The 16956-nt window shown below is 42.2% G+C and overlaps 1 protein-coding gene across 2 annotated transcripts in view; it reads left to right on the forward strand.

The window, feature by feature from the left end:
- Positions 1 to 2955: 2955 nt before the first annotated feature.
- The window catches only part of TBC1D8B (TBC1 domain family member 8B), a 28465-nt gene continuing 14464 nt past the window's right edge, over positions 2956 to 16956 (forward strand). Inside the window, exons 1-8 of one of the 2 annotated variants that reach the window (XM_030967721.1) lie at positions 2956 to 3140; positions 8353 to 8463; positions 10562 to 10680; positions 11295 to 11520; positions 12447 to 12687; positions 13733 to 13940; positions 15554 to 15721; positions 16271 to 16420. In XM_030967721.1, coding sequence (XP_030823581.1) covers positions 3011 to 3140; positions 8353 to 8463; positions 10562 to 10680; positions 11295 to 11520; positions 12447 to 12687; positions 13733 to 13940; positions 15554 to 15721; positions 16271 to 16420 — 1353 coding nt within the window. In that variant the 5' untranslated portion in view covers positions 2956 to 3010. The remainder of the gene's footprint in view (positions 3141 to 8352; positions 8464 to 10561; positions 10681 to 11294; positions 11521 to 12446; positions 12688 to 13732; positions 13941 to 15553; positions 15722 to 16270; positions 16421 to 16956) is intronic. The other variant, XR_004061458.1, reaches the window with a different exon arrangement.

The following is a 16956-nucleotide window of genomic DNA, read 5'->3' on the forward strand; positions in this document are numbered from 1 at the left end:
TTGCTCACTCCTTCAGGGAAAGGGAGGGAGTTACCCCTGTCCCTCAGGAATGCTCTGATCTAAACACTTCAGTCAAACACTTGTGTGCTCTCAAAGAGGGACTGGGAAAGGTGTTTTATCCCTGCAGGAGAGGAAGCCTTGGTGCTGGATTACTGTGCTCTCTTGTAATTCAGGCTTTACAACAGCAGGGCTTCATTCTAAATTTCAAATCAAAATAATAGCATTTTCTCATCTTGAGTAAAATTTTCAGGTGTCTCTATAGAAATATAGTTTCAGGTGGGAATTTTGTTTAAAGGGAAAAGCAGGACTTGTGATGAGGGCTGCAAACATATAAAAGCAGTTTGAGCCATCAGGGCAGTTGGACTCTTCATAAAATGGAGAGATTTAGTCCATCTCAGTCTTCAGAGGGAAAATTCTGCACTTCTCAAGTGACCTAACAGTTGGACATAATAAATAAAGACATCTACCCTGCCTGTGTGATTTAATGTAATTTCCTTCCATGTTTAACACACCAGCACAGAAGGTAGCCCTGCCTTTTCCCTCAGACTGATGCCTTTCCTGTGCAGATGTGAATGGGCTCCTCTCCTGCAGGGGTGTAATGTCTGCAGTTTGGAAGAGATCAAAGGAAATCAATCTACTGCCTTCAGCAATTAATTTTGGTTTCGAGAGACAATTGAAATCAAATTGCAGCGTTCATGCAGTATGAACTAAAAATTACATAATTCTCCTAGAGCAACTCTGCACTGGTTGTTCAACTGCTGGTTATACAGAGTGAAGCCAACATTTATTTATTTAGCTATTTATGTAATCTTGACATGGTTATTTGAGGGAAGTAATTTACAATTTCTAGGATAAGTCTTGAATAAGTGAAAGAAAAATTCTGCAGCACTAAATAGATCTGTGTTGCTGTAGAAGGCATTGATTACACTGCAGCACGATTGTGCACTGATTAAGAAGATTTTCAAGTGGCTATAAATAAATTCCTCCATGCCCATAGAGGAGTACTCTTTGCATCTGAGCAGTATTTGATTAAGAATCCAGTGCCTGAGGGAACTGGAAAAGAGAAAGACATTCAAGACTTTGAAACATGGTGAGAAATACAAAACAGACATTTTCCAAGCAGTAGCATTTTACTGTTAAATATTAACCAATTAACAAAGTTTGAATGTTATATAAGCAAGTAACACATGTCCTAACGTGTCCAGTGTGTGTGTGAGTCGCCAAAAGGCAAGGTAGGAAATGCCAAGGGCATCTCTCCTTAAAATTAGCATCAGAATTGAAGATCTGTGTTAGGTCCTTAATTTCCTGTATCCAGGGGCTTGTCTAATTGGAGAAAATTAAATGGTTAACACTCTCTGTGGGAATGCTCTCAGAGGAGCAGGATCCATGCAGGAAGCACTCAGTCAGTTCAGCTGGTAAATCCCCAGCAATGTCTGTTACTGGGGCTCCAGGTGGGGGATTGGAGACACTGCCTCAGGAAGGGCTGGGTGTCAGGGTATCAGGGACTCTCATTAATGTTTGAGCTGTGTTAGTTACCATGTGCTGCCTAATGACTTTCATTTTTCCCGTCTAGGAAAGACAGACCACCAGAAATCTGTTGCTTCCTCTTCTGTTATAAAAAACAAGTAAAAGAATAGTAATGGTTAAATCTATATCCAGTCCCCAAAGTACAGCTCTTCAATTCTACAGCTTCCATTGCTGTGGTGCAATGAGTGACTGAAAAGGAAAAAATTCACCCAGTTTTGAAGTTTCCTGTGAGTTAAATGTGATTGCACACTTGGGTCTGCTTTCACACTGCTCCTTTCGTAGGGGATTGCTTGTGCAGCTGGCTGTAGATGGGCATTGCCAAATAATTTCTGTGACTGCTTGGCAAAACCTCAGTGTGCCTGTGCTCACAAACAGGCCAGTGCTGGCAGCAGCATTTTTGGTTGTGAAGTACTATTGAAAAGCATGAGGGAAGGCAGTACAAAGCAAAAGTGCCAAGGTTGCAGTGTACAATTAGTGCATAATGGGCATAATTTTTTTTTTAGAAAGAGCTCAAAGCAGAGGCTGAATTTAAACAACTGTCTGTGCTGAATTTTTTGTATGACACACAATCAATAAAGCATTATCCTTGAAAATCTTAGGAAGGTCAATTATAGAAATAGAGTGCTAAGAGAAGTGCACAGAAGTTCCTGGGAATCAGGAAGACTCAGTCACTCAGTTTGTACTGAATGACAGATTGTGTTAGGAGCAGGAGTGAATCGTACACGGAGGTGGGAAAAGATGGCAGCTCTGGGAAGTCCTGGGCACCAGAGGCTGAGCAGGGCAGGCAGTGGGGCGTCCAGCCCTCCGAAGCTTTGTGCTTTTTGTCAGCCTCCCTCTGCGCCCCAAACCCCGCCTGCAGTGGAAAACACACCTGGGCGCCAAACCCCGTCCCCAGTGACGTCTGTCTGTCTGTCTTGTGGACTGAGAACGGGGTCAGGCTCGGCCAGAACTGAAAACGGGACTCGTGCCATGGGCAGAGCGGGCACGCCGGGGCAGGGCTGTGTGCGGGAGAGCACAGGAGCCTCCCCGGGCACACAGCCGGGGCTAGGGACTCCCGATCCCCGCTCCGGGCACACACAGCCGGGATCCCCGGCCCCGCTCCGGGGCACCGCACAGCCGGGGCTCGGCCCTCGCTCCGGAGCACACACAGCCCGCACCCCCGATCCACGCTCCGGGGCACACACAGCCCCGACTCCCGGCCCCGCTCCGGAACAGGCCGCCGGGGCTAACGGGGCGGAGCAGCCCCGCCCCGCCACGCGGCACGGAGCGCGCAGAGCCCGACGGGAGCTGTAGTCCCGAGGCAGGGGAGCGCACAGCCGACGGGAGTTGTAGTCCTAATGCAGCAGAGCAGCGCGGCCCCTTGGCCGCAAGGACTACAGCTCCCAGCATGCCTTGGGAGCACCGCCCTCCCTTGCCTGGCACCGCGGCTGCGAGCGCGGAGCGGGCACGGCGCTGGAAGCGCTACGCCGTGAGCGGCCGCGCGATGTGGCTGAAGCCCGAGGAGGTGCTGCTGAAAAATGCCCTCAAGCTGTGGGTGCAGGAGCGCTCCAACCAGTACTTCGTGCTGCAGAGGCGGCGGGGCTATGGCGAGGAGGGCGGAGGCGGGCTGGCAGGTACTGCCCCCGTGGGGCCGGGGCAGGGCTGGAGCGGGAGGACGGGGGTCTGTCAGCCCCGGGACTCCCAGCCAGAGGCGCAGGAAGGGGACCCGCTCGGGTTCTGGAGCCTCGGCCCTTCCTGGGTTTCTCATGGGGCTCTTCCCGCCGTCCTTTGCCGGCACAGCAGGGTCCGGCGGGCACGGCAGCGGGCAGGGCTCGGGGCACCGCGGGCAGCGCAGCCCCGGCACCGGCTGAGGAGCCTCTGCTCCGGCGGAGCCCGCACAGCCCATGGGCAGCTCGGTGGAAGTGGATGCGTCTGAAGAAGGACTGATCTGTCTTGCTTTGTTGGCAAGATGCTCGTTTCCAAATCCCTTTTTGTGGGGCTGCTTGAGATGAACTCCTGCTCAGGCGTTTCGGATTGCTTGTTTTAAAAGCAAGCATATGATTTGGTGGGGCTTGTCAGCAGTGGTGGGTCAGGAGAGTGACAGAGGAGTGGGACAGGAAATTGATCATCGTATAATAAACTTTATTCCGTGAGAACTTCAAGGTATGGAGCTGAGTTTCTATTTATAATTCTTGCCTGATTGTATCATCAGGCACTGCAGGGGATCCAGCTGCTGCTGAGACCTCTGTGATGGTGGCAGCTATTCTGACTAGAACTGACTCCTTCAGAGACTGGTGGCATCTGGCATTGACCCTGTCAAGGAGAAATGCTACAGGGAATCAGCATAAAGTCATTCCTCAGTGGGATGTGGTTCTCGAGTGTTTTGCATTTGTGTAGCTTTTCTAGGCTTTCTCTAATTTGTGTCATCCTAAAGCGAGCTGTGTTAACCATAAGGCATAATTGTCGTGTGGGAATTAATTTTATTGAATAAAACCACAAGATTCAAACTTCTGGCTGGTGAATTTCAGGTATAGAAATGGCCCTTGGGCTGGAGGTGGGGCATTCTTCATTGGCATCTGAACCACTGGCAGGGCACATGAAAAGTGTGAAAGAAAGCATCCCAAAATTCCAGGTTGCTATGCATATCATAGTATTACAAGCAGATAGGTGATGTCAGGCCTTGGCTTACAACTAAGGGTGATATATTGTGAGCTTGGATGTCTTGTGGGGATCAGGCTTGATGGCGTGTTCTCTACCTTGATTTATTTGGAAGCCGAGGAAACCAAGTTGCTATGAAGGCTGACTTTCTGCATGATAAAATTCATTGAAGGACTGTGATTAAAGTGGAACAATGAGAACTGGAATAAACTGTTCTTCTGAAAACCTCCTCATAGGCTTACAGCTGGGTAGACAGCTGGCCCTGCAAGTGCCCTTTGGGATTTGGTGAAGGTGAGGCTTCTGTAGCTGCTCTCCTGTTCTTGGTGGCTGTTGACAGTGTGGGAAAAACACTTGAATAGGATAGTTGCTGTAGTATGTTTTTTTGCTGTGGCATTGCACATTTTATTTCTGTAACTTTTCTTGTAAATTCTTACAGATTCTTCTGTGCAAGTTACCTTTTTCCCCGGACAGAAACAAAAGGAGTGAGATGTTATTGAATTAAAATTGTGATTAAGCAAGATTAACAAGACAGTTGCATAAAACTGCAATCACATTTGTGTTAGCAGGTTTGGAAATATTCAAACCTCCTAGGTATAAGCCAGCATTAATTTGATATTGCTGCATGTTGCTTGAGAAAATTAGCACTTCTTTAGGAAAAAGCAAAGCACAGCTGCTGTGTTATGCAATCATCCCAAATGTACAATCCTGTTCTCCTGAAGAGCGTTTTACAGCTGGTGAGACAAGGCCTGAGGTGACTGGCAGCACTGAGAAGTGAAAAGAGGGAGGCAGCAGTGCAAGAGTCACAAGGGAAGAGTCACAATGCCTCAGGACAGGAGTGGAGACAAAGATGGGCAGTGCTGCTGGGTTTGAATAGCACTAATGGGGACGGGACAAAGGATTCCCAAAAGTACAGGAGTACAATTGGTAAGACAGGCTCTAAGGAGGGAAGTTTTGAGGAAGCAGCCAGTACCTGGAGAAAGATACATAGGTGTTTACCTGGAGGAAGATTGGGAATTCTGGTGCTGTCCTAGGAATAGAATGAAGCCTGCAGTTGGATTTGTTTGTATGACCCAGGGCCAGGGCCAGTTTGTGGTCTTTAGGTGTCACAGGGAGCTGTTGTAGCTTGTGTGCACACACACCACCCTTCTGAGTTTGCTTGTGTGGATCACTTGTGAACAGGTTCAACAGCCTTGTCCTGGCTGTGCTCAGCCTTGCCTCCCTCCCTGCTTAGCTTCACACTTCATTCTCTGTTTTAGAGCTCCTGAAGGACCTGTCTGAGTGGTGCTCCCTTGGGTAATTTATTCATCATGCAGGGGCTGTCCCAAAGTGTGCTGTCTGACAATGCAGCCGTGTGACACCATGTCCTCTGGTTCTGTCTCCTGCAGAGCCACTCTGGGAGAGCTGATCAGGTTTCCAGAGTGGGTGGATAAGAATATAGTTGTGAATATGTGTGCTGTAACTCAAATCTAGTGGGATGAAGCATGCTGGTCACAGAGCTCTAGCTTGGGTTCTGGTTTAGGAAGGACCTTGATTAGGAGATGGGTATGCTGGGAATAGCGATGCAAATGAGTGTTTGGTGTCATAAAGTTCCAACCTTTCACTGAAATTTCAATGCTGTTTTTTGTGACATGTCTCTGAGCTAATGTTGATATTTTTCTCACCGAGTCTTTTGGAGACATCTTGGGAATGACACATCTGTACTTCAAAGCTGTTCTGAATCTTTGTCCTTTATTTTCTTTTCTAGAGTATTTTACTCTATTTAGTGAAACATCTAGGGTATTTCCCAGTAGTTTTACTCAGGCAGCTATAAAACTGAAAATGTCTTCTAAAAGCAGAGCCTTTTTTCCATATAAATGTTCATCACTTTTCATAGATACAGCTGAAGTCCTTCTCTGAGCAAAGCAGGAGGATAATTAAGTGGAATCCCCAGGAAAAACTCTAGTTTTAGGCAGAGATGAAAGTAGGGTTGCGCCCTGTAAGTTGTCCCTTGGTTCCCATTGGGAAATAGCAGTCCAAGGGAGTGCCTGGTTCGAGAAACACACAAGAACTGGAGGGTACAGCAACCCTGACTTATAATAATGCAGAATTCCAAACACTGGCAGCTCGTGGAGGACTTCCAGGACTGGGATGAGAAGATGAGTGAGCCTCTGCTTGTTCCTCACAGTGATGCCAGGGTCCTTAGCCATGGAATTAGTGTGTACTGTACTGAGGGGCTGTTTATTGCCTTAGGATCAAACCTGTAGTCTGGATCCCATTCATGACTTGTGGCAGTGCTCAGGTGAAGGATACTCACCAGGTACAGTTCATTGTGTCTGAAATCTGATGATCTTCCAAGGAGACAGTAGCTGTGATGGCATTTTGAGGAGTGCTCCTTTGTAGTGCACTGTGCTAACCATTGGCTCAAGCTGAGTTAGCCTTATAAATGGTGAATAATATCCTTGTACTGTGTAACAGAAAATGTTATTAGGAGATTTGTGAATGAAATAATGCAATGTTTGCTGAAGCAAAGCCATCTTTGATATCAGCTCAGTGTCATGACTCATTCAGTAAGCAAAAGCTGCTTAAACAGACATAAATGTTGTTACTTATTCAATGTCTGTCTTCAGTCAGGAACTCAAAATAATTCTACTTTCCAACAGCAATTTACAAACTGTTAATTGCAGACAAAACCAGAGATGTAATGTACTGCTCTGGTTTTGGTTTTTTTGTTTGGTTTTTGGTAAGGTTTTGTTTTGTTTTTCTTGTTGTTGGTTTTGGGGTTTTTTTTGTGGTTTGTGGTAATTATTTACTTCCATGTTTTTGAGGAGAAGCAAAAACATTTGAAACTTGAATAGCCACAGTGAGGTAGTCCCACAGGCTTTATGCTGAAAGTGTATCCTCAGGAAGACCATGCTCTGAGGATGAGTGTCTAGACTTATAAATTCTGCTTTATTTTGTTTCCTTGTATTCTTTCACAATTTATATTTTTCATAATTTGGGAGGGGGTTAATGGAAAGAAAGTGAAACCCAAAGTACCAAAGCAGCCAACCAAAAACTTCCAAAATAACTTTTGAGGGATGCATTTGAAGTTTTCTAAATCTAGTGCTTCTACAAAATATTAATAATCAAAAAATCATTTTCTGTTAAACAGGGAAGAGTATTTAAAGATATAAAGGTTCTACAAGAGCTATGTTAGTTTTGTATTTCAGCTCTCTACTGGCATTTATTGGGAATGCTTTGCCTCCATAATCTCAACAGGTTTCTGAAACAGACTTTACAGCAGCTCTTTGAGTAATTGTGGCATGATTTTTTGGGTAATCTCATTTCTTATTTTTCTGTTCTTCTGTAGGAGACTAAGAGCCCAGTGTGATTGCTTTGGTAACTTTGCTTCAATTGAATTTTCTGTTTCTGTGGCCATGTTAGAAGGGGGCAGACATAGGAAATGCAGGAAAGAAGCATAAGATCCTGTTGATTGTATTTTTGTTTCTGTTGTAACAAGAAAGGATTTTATGGTGCATCAGGAACCAAGTTTCAGTTGTTTCTTCAGTATTGATTTTTCTTCTTTTAGAATTTCCTGATTTTTAAAGGATCAGTTAAGATATCTGGGCTAATAGCTTTATTACTGCACAGTGAGAGAGAATGGTTTTGAGTCATTATGAAATGCGCCCTCATTTTCCCAGACAATGTTTTTGTCCTGGTTCTGGAGAGATGAAGTTTGTCTTTTTAGTGAAATTAGTATATTTTCATCTGAACCCTATTTAATGGGAGCTAATTCAATACTTAGTGGCAGGGAGGTGACAGCCAATTATGGTCTTGAAGGGCTCTTTCTTGTGCCTGGAAAACAGAACAACAGTAAATGACTAATTAAGAGGTAGTTCAATTACTGCTTGTGCTCACTGAAGGCTGGGACAGCCCTGCTTGTGCTCTGGTTTCACACATATGCACGGCTGTCACTTCCACAGGGGCCATCTCAAGAAACTTCTTCACCCTCATTTGTGCCTTGTGCTTTTTACTGGATCAAAATATCACATCCCAAAGAAGTTCCTCTGGGAATACTTTGTGTTCTTCTTGATTGTGCTTCTTCTTTTCTCAGTGTTCATTAGTCCTTACTTGGGCAGCATTCCTGCTCCCCAAGGAACGAATCAGAGGGGAATGTGCATTTCAGAACTCGAGTTTCACTGTGCTGTGTACTTTTCTTGGACACACCAGGTCTCCTTGTGGGAACATTGGATGCAGTGTTGGACTCCACGTCGAAGGTGGCCCCGTTCCGCATCCTGCACCAGACGCCCGACTCGCAGGTGTACTGGTCCATCGCGTGCGGTACGTACAGTGTGCGGGACCAGCCCAGCCAGACAGGGCACAAGGAGGCTGCAAAGTGTGGGGCTCATCTTTGGCTCAATCCTCTCACACTGTCACTCATTCTCATGACCTCTAAATGGTTTAAAAGCATTTGCAAGCATTTGAGCATTTGCAAGCATTTGACAGCACAGTGTGATTCCGGTTTTTCAGAATAGATCTATGGACTCTTCCTGTTACCCCTTCTGATTACCTGCTTTCTGCAGGAGCCCTTCAGGTACCAAAGCCTTTGGGCACATTGCTACAGTGACAGAGGCACAATCTTTTGAGAGGTGTGAGGATAACTTGACACAGTTCAGGATGAGCTCCCAGCTCATCTCACCTTATTCCAAACTGTGCTGTAGGTAGGAATAACAGTAGATGCTTATCCTAACATTTTTGTTTACTTTGTCTTTGCATGTTAAAACATGCAGGTTCACAGTCATCGTCAGAGCTGAATTCTTCCTTCTATCTGTTGCTCTTGTAGTATAAATTCTATCTTTTTTATGTTGTATTACTAATCAACAGGGAATGGAAAAGTAAATACAGATTTGTTCTTGTAGCTTTAATTTATGTCACTTTAAAAGAGCAGCCTTAAAGAATTTAAACACTTTGTGAATAGACAATAAATAACATTTCATGACCACTTCTGAAGAAGTCAGACCGGGTGATAGGCTGTCAAAAAAGTACTTTAATATGTATGTTGGAAGTGTACTCTGGGGAATTCTATTGCCATCAGGTCAGCCCTTGGGAAAATACAAAGGGTAATCTTCGTTTTAGGACTGAATTCATATAGATTTTGTGAGGCATAGATACTCTTTATAACAGAAAGCTACATAATATAATTGTCCTAATTGTGTTAGATTGTTTCTTCAGTGAAGAAACTCAAGGGTTGACACTTTGTTCCTGCTATTACATATTAAGAGTCTGAAACAGTGCACTTAAACCACTTAAACAATTACAAAAAAGTTTCATTATTTCTAGATCACCTCTGTGCCTCTGATTCACATTGTGACTCAAATAATTGGCCTACATGTGTAGTCTGAGAAAAAGAATTACTTCTGAGATGTAATTGCTATGTTAATTACTCTTCATATAATTTGTTAAGTGTAGCTGCAAATCCACCCAGTGTAATACGGTCTCTTTAACTATATTTAGAGCAATTTTTATTCATTCACAGGGCCACTTTAATTCTATGGAGTCCATTGAAAGTTGGTTAATTACCCTTTACAAAGTAAGCTGAAAAAAAAGCAAGTGTTCAAGGTGTGTTCTTGCTTGAGGGTATTAACAGTATATGATCACACTGCCTTCTTTGATTGGTGAGCATTCTTGTGGAGGATAAAGCTGCCAATTAATTTATATTCTAGAATGCCTTTATTCAAACCTGTGTAAGTTCTCTCACTTTCCCTGTCCCCCAGCATGTGATGGGGAGTCACTGTCTTTAAGCACTGAGTCTGTTTTGAATTTGCTGAAACGCTGCAGTTTCACTCGTGGCATCTCAGTCCTTGCTGCCTCCCTGGTTCCAGTGATGTTTGCTTTACATCCTTGCACGTGTAAGGGATTTTGCACAGCAGGGCCTGGTCTTGAAGTTCTGCTCTGGAAACTGTTGTGGGCTATTGATCAAAGCTGAGGATATCAAAGGCACAGATTTAATTTCCTGCTGAGCCTCATGGATTTGGTCTCACATTTCCCACATTCTGGCCTGTTAAAAGGGGAGTGTTGCAGTGCTGCTGTGCTGTCTGTGTTGGGGAGGTGCTGCTGACAGGAAGGAACTGTCAGTCCAACTTAGGCTTCAGGACTGAGCCACATAATGTTGACAAAGCTGAGATGCTTTTGGATTTAATGACCAGAAATAGAGCTGCGTAAAGGACTTGAAAGATAAAAACAGTGCATATGGTTCATGTACACTGAATACATTTTCAGTGTTCACAAGGGGTAACAAGAAATTTAAAACTTGTGATTTTGACTTGTGTATCTAAATTGCTCTGTGACTCAGGAATTTGCTAAGTATTCTCTTGATGAATAGTTTTGGTGAAATGATTAAGTCTGTCCTAATTTAAAGCAATACTTTCTTTTTCAATAGGATCCAGCAGAGAAGAAATAACAGAACATTGGGAGTGGTTAGAACACAATGTTATGAAGACTTTATCAGTGTTTGATTCAAATGAAGACATTACAAGCTTTGTCCAGGGAAAGATAAGAGTAAGTAACAGGCATAATTGGGAAAGGCTAAATATTCTTTTTCCTTTAACTGTACACAAATAATATGTTCTCTATAGAACATTCAAGGACAGCATTGTAGTGCTGCCTATTCTGATTGAGCAGTATGTGACTGTTCACTTTAGCGTGTGCCATTGTTCCTCTGTCTCACCCACATCTAAGTAAGATTGTCGGGCATAAACTCCACTTAGTAAATGACACATCAAATGCCTTTCGATAGCGGTCTAAAACTATTGATAAATTATTTCACAGTAATTTTAACAGGGCCTGGGAAGCATATGGTCTATTTTTTTTTCTCCATATATGCTAAATATTTAGCCCAGGAACTCTTGGGATTAAGTGAGAAAAATATGTATGTTTCAGAGGAGGAGACACAGGAATGTGTGTCTTGCTTAAGCTGTGTCAGAGACTTGGTGGATGAGTCTGAAATAGCACATTTTATTTGTGACTTTTGATTTGATCCTCAGACTCTTCTTCCCCTTCTAAAACTTATCTTCTCTTGGGAGAGCAGGAACTGTGCTGTGTGCATGCAGGTGCATATATGACAACCACCCACATGGACACATGCATAAAGTAATGTGATTTTTTTGTTGTAGGGTTTGATTGCTGAAGAGGGAAAATATTCTTTTGTAAGAGAAGATGATCCTGAGAAGTTTCGTGAAGGTCTTATGAAGTTTGAAAAGTGCTTTGGATTACCAGAGCAGGAGAAGTTGATTACCTACTACTCATGCAGTTACTGGAAGGGCAGAGTGCCCTGTCAAGGATGGCTCTATCTTAGTACCAACTTCCTGAGCTTCTACTCCTTTTTGCTTGGAGCAGAAGGTAAGTAAGCCTTGATGCTGAGCTGTGTCCCTTCATGCTGCACTGCTCATCTTTCAGATTAGGAGGGATTCTTCCTGTGTGTTAAGGGAGCTATTTTGGCATGTGAGCAGATGTCTACAGAGATGAGCAGAAACTGCCAACATAACTTATGGAAATGCATACATTTGTGTAACATACTACTCAATATCCATTATTATGCTTCCTTAATTCAAGCTTCAGAGAGAAGGCAGACTTCCAGAAGCTGACTGTAGCTAGAAGTTGCCCATCATCTTTAGTTCATGCTGCAATATTAAGTCTATGAGGATTTCAGTTATTTCTTTACACACAAGCTTGATATTTCACATGGCTGCACTACACACTGGTGATAATTGCACATAACTCTATTTTTCCCTGTGTAACATTAGTTTGAAGTGCCCAAACAAATGCTTCTAATAGTGTGTTCTATAACTGTATTTATGTGGAAAATGGAAAACATACAAAAAATAGGATCTTTTCAAAGCTGATTTGGTCTGTATTGATAAATGCCATAGCTAAGGGGCACAGTTCCTCTCCATGCCAACACATGATGGATTTAATTTAAGAAGCCCTATTGGTGAGCTGTTGAAGGGGAGTTGGCTTGTGTGATGGTATTTATTTGCTGTTTGCAGTTTCATATAAGAGCAAGGAAAAGGAGGTGTAAACTTGTGTTGTCATACATGGTCTGTGTTTTAATGCTTTTCTATGAAATTCTTTCTAATGGAATTAATTTTTAGGAAATGTGAAGAGAATGCATTTTGTGCTTATTAGTTTGTAGTCCTTTCCAAGTGTGTTATCATTTGACTGTGTTGTTTAATTATACTCTATTAGAGCTGCTACTACTGCATTTCTTTTTTAATACAGGCAGATAGTGAGAACTGACTCATATGTCCTTACATTTTTATTTTCAGTAAAACTTATTATCTCCTGGGATGAAATATCAAAACTTGAGAAAACTTCCAATGTGATTCTGACAGAGAGCATTCATGTGTGCTCCCATGGGGAAGATCATTATTTTTCCATGTTTTTGCACATAAGTGAAACATTCCTGCTCATGGAGCAGCTGGCAAACTATGCAGTTAGGAGACTTTTTGACAAGGAGACATTTGAGAATGATCCAGTCCTTCATGACCCTCTGCAGATCACCAAGAGGTAATGCATTGCTTGTAGTTCATCTGTTCTGGGCCCAGTATTTGTTTAAGCAAAAGAGGAAGAGAATCCTTGTCTCAAGGAGATTGTAAATATTAGCAAAGCTGACATTTTCTTAACCAAGTGAATCATTAAAACGTTGGACCAAAGCCATGTGAGGCATTGTAATTTGTTATTATTTCTCAGGATCCAAAGTCTGTATGAAGGCAAGAGGTGATCAAATCTTCAGTGCTGGTCTTCCAAGTAAAAGGTTTATATTAGTTTGAATTTTGAAAAGGTGTTCTTGCAGCATTTAGAATTAGAAAATTCAGGTTAAGCGACAGTGTCTCCAGAGATACCTGATGAGGAAGGATAAGGTGGGGAAGAAATCATTTAATAGACATGTGTAGATGATAACTGCATGAGTTATATGATAAATGATAACTGATGGGTGCATGGCTTTCCTGAGGTACAGCATTATTTTGGTGGTTGGGAAAACATGAATACCAGTAATTTAATGGTTAAGGTCCTTCCTTTTCCTTTGATTCCTCAGTTTGGTAGCAATGCTGGAGAGGGATGCTGCTCTACAACCAAAATACTGTTTCTGGCTGCAGTTATCTGTGAAAAATTAGCCCCTGGCAGATGTTTACAACATGTGCTACATTTCTAGCTAATTAACCCTCCATCAAGCCAAAACTTGTTCTAGTTTTAAATGGATTAGTCTCATGTGTGGGGAAACAGAGCACATAATGCTATTAGTATCTTTTCTGCACTACCTGTAGCCCTGCAGTGCTCTACTGTGTAAGAACATTGTTGAATCTGGCCTTGTTTAGTGACATATTTAAATGTTTTATTAAGCGAATGTACAGGTAGGTGTGTCTTGCCCTTTGTTGCCTCTTCAAGAAAAACATTGAACCTTCCAAATCGATGCCACAGATTATGGGAGAGGAGAGCATGATATTTCACTGTGTTTTCCCAAGATATTTTTGACTTTTATATTTGTAGAGACATTTAAAGCTTATTAATTTTTCTTTCTCTTTTCTACCCATGTGTTATGTTTTTAATCCAGAGGCTTGGAGAGCTATGCCCACAGTAAGCATTTTAGTGCGTTCTTCAGGCTACCTAAAGAAGAGTCCTTGAAGGAAGTTCATGAGTGCTTCTTATGGGTTCCTTTCAGTCATTATAACACCCATGGGAAAATGTGCATTTCAGAAAACTACATCTGCTTTGCTAGCCAGGATGGCAGCCTGTGCAGTGTAATCATTCCATTGAGAGAGGTAATGCAAAATACAAATCAGAGTCACTTCTACCAGCAGTTTTGCACTTGTGTAGTTTAATGCCACTTTAGCAGATTTTCATTAGAATCTCCTTATTTTATGTGATGTCATGTGTTTCCTCCTACCCTGGATACCACATGTAGGAATTCTGTTTGTAGATTTCTGGAACTGCTTTCATGTTTCAGACTTGTTTCTCTGTCTTCTTTCCCCTTTCTATATCCTCTTATTTCTGTAACTTGGTACAGAATCCAATTTTTTAAATACTTTTTTTTATTAAATAAAAAAGCTTTTTCTTAGTACTTGTGGGTGAGTTAATGAGACATTCTCAAGGTAAGAAGTAAAGAATTGTAGTGGGTAGAGGACTTTGAGGATCAGTAATCATGCTGCTGTGTTTCTTAGCTCAGTAGTGCAGTTTTTTGCAGCAGTTGAGCAGTGCTGTCTGTTCAAAAGTCTGGGAAAATCCAGGTGTTGAGCAAGTAGCAATGCCATTACAGCTGATAATCTCAACAGACTATAAGGACAGAATAAAGACCATATAGCAAAGGGCACAGCTTTGGAATTCCAATAGAGTACTATAGTATTTTGCAGAATAACTTCTAAACAGCCAACCCTCTTCATTTCTGTCTTGACTTCATGTGATCTGGGACATTGCCACATTTCAGTTGTCCAGTGTTAAAAGCTTTTCATCACCACCAGGCACATTTTACAATAGCCTGCAAATAAGCCAGGTTCTATAATTGCTCTGTAATTGCTTTACATGCACTGTGTACACACTAACATAAGACACCTGACATAGGGGGTGAGCTGTACTAATCTCAGCGGTACACTTGGTGTTCCCCACCTACATAAAAAATGTATATTACATGTAAATAGTGCTGCAAACAATAGAGACTTCTATAACATAAGAGGCTGTGTTAAAGGAGCTGCCTCTAAATTTATTCTTGTGGGTTGTCAGACCTTCACTCTTTGTTCTGCAGGACCGCAGTTACCTCATTTCAGAGGTCTTTCCTTCTTTACCTACAACAATGTGCTCAGTGGTTTTCCATTCTTTACCTTTAACAACATGAATACATCAGCAATGCCAGTCAGTCTAGATTCTCATGATTGTCACACTTGAACTTGCATGATTAAACTGTTTTAACTGCTCTAGTCTGTAACTGTTCCATCATGGCAATTAAAGTCAGCTCTAGCTGTCATGTGTTATGACAGCTGTTTTGACAGGGTATTCTCAGTGGAAATTTAGTCTTGTAAAACTTGTTTTATTTGATTACTTACAAAAGTCATGTTTTCTCTGCTTTTGGATGGTAAGAAAAAAAGCAACTGCTTGAGTGGGTAGAAGGTGACAAGGTTTTTCAAAGAAGCTGAGCACTCACAGCTGGGAAAACCTTTTTGAAGATTTCTGGTACTCTGTCAAAAATCTGTTGTATAATACTTAGTGCCTTTTGCTAAAATAACTACAGGCAGTTGAGCTTTCAACTTGTGACTTGTGTTACCTGGTCTGCTTGTGTTCTTCATCCACTGTTCCATTTACACATATATTCCTAACAGGTTTTCTCTTTTATAAGTAAGCAGGTAAAATTCCTTGCTTAATTTATGTTTCCTTGGTTCCATAGGTCACAGGGGTGGATAAAGGAGATCCAGCCAACAGAGGAGTCAGCATCAGTACCAAAGGGAAAACAGCTTTTCGTTTCACAGAGGTGAGAGATTTTGAACTGCTTGTGGCAAAGCTCAGGATGAAATGCAATGCAACTGCAAGTCCTCAACACATCATAAGTACTGAGGTAACTGCTCTGGCAATTCTAATTTCTCATAATTTGCTCATAGGAATAAGTCATGAAGCTCTGGTTTTAAGGTTTAGAAAAATAAATAACCCTGCCCATGTGAAAGAGAATGAGTTGGACAATGGTGCTGCTGTGAGTGCATTCCTGTTTGGGTTCTTTTACCTTGTTTTTCATCAGGTTTTGAAAAACAACTCCAGCTGTAATGCTGGTTTTTAAGTGCTCTCAGGTTTTCTATATAGTTCACTGTATGAATGGGGTTTTTTTGGTGATGATGAATGGTCAGACCTCCTTATCCTCCTATTCTCAGTTCTCATTATGAATCTTTGTGTTTTCATAATTTAGTTTTTTTGCTTGAGAAATGTCTTTTTTTTCCCAAGTGCAGCCTCCTGAAAGCCCAGCTGTGCAAAGCAGGGACTGCTGTTTATCATTTATTTTAGAAGTCTGTATCTGGGACCTGTAACTTAATATAATGAGCAGTAATGGTCTGGTATCAGTGCTGCTTCTTGGAGGATTGTTATTTACAAGTACCACTGTTAAATTTTTTTCAAGGTTGCAGCTGGTTCTGCCACTGACAGTCCAAAGGATTTTGGTGCAGGACAGTCAAAGATGGGCCAGAGAGATAACATCAAAACTGTCAGTACAGAAGCACTTATGACTGTCTACCATCCTCAGGATGCTGAGAACCTTGACTCTAAAATGGTAAGGGATAAAATGGCCAACAGGTTTTGGAATTGAATTGGAAAGGAGTGAAGTATATCAAAATGAATTCCAGCCAGGCTGCTGATTTCCTCAGGGGCTTTGCCAGTATTCTTTCATCTGTATTTTCTGTATTTGGAGTCCACAGGGTGCTTCTTCATAGCTCCATTCAATTTTCTGCTCATCTCATTTAATAATGATATGCTTTAGCTTCGTGGACTTAGTTTCTCCTGCTCTTCTACTCCTCAGGGAACAGTTGGCTGTTTGTTTTATGATAGTGAACATGTTGCATTTCTGTCTGAATTTTCAAGATACAAAGTCACTGCAAACTGTGGGAGCAAGGAGAATGTTCTAAGAAATTGATTTAACTTCTTCCTTGTTTCTTTCTTCTGCACCACTGTCTAACAGAGTTAGGCTCTGGAGAATATTTATGTAGTTGTTTTTGCAGCAGATCATCCAATTTTTGCTTCTCCATAGAATGTGAAAGAAGACAGGTTTTATTTCAAAATAAATCTTTCAGCAGAACAGAGTAAATTAGG

Source organism: Camarhynchus parvulus, chromosome 4A (genome assembly GCF_901933205.1).
Source record: "Camarhynchus parvulus chromosome 4A, STF_HiC, whole genome shotgun sequence".
NCBI lineage: Eukaryota > Metazoa > Chordata > Aves > Passeriformes > Thraupidae > Camarhynchus > Camarhynchus parvulus.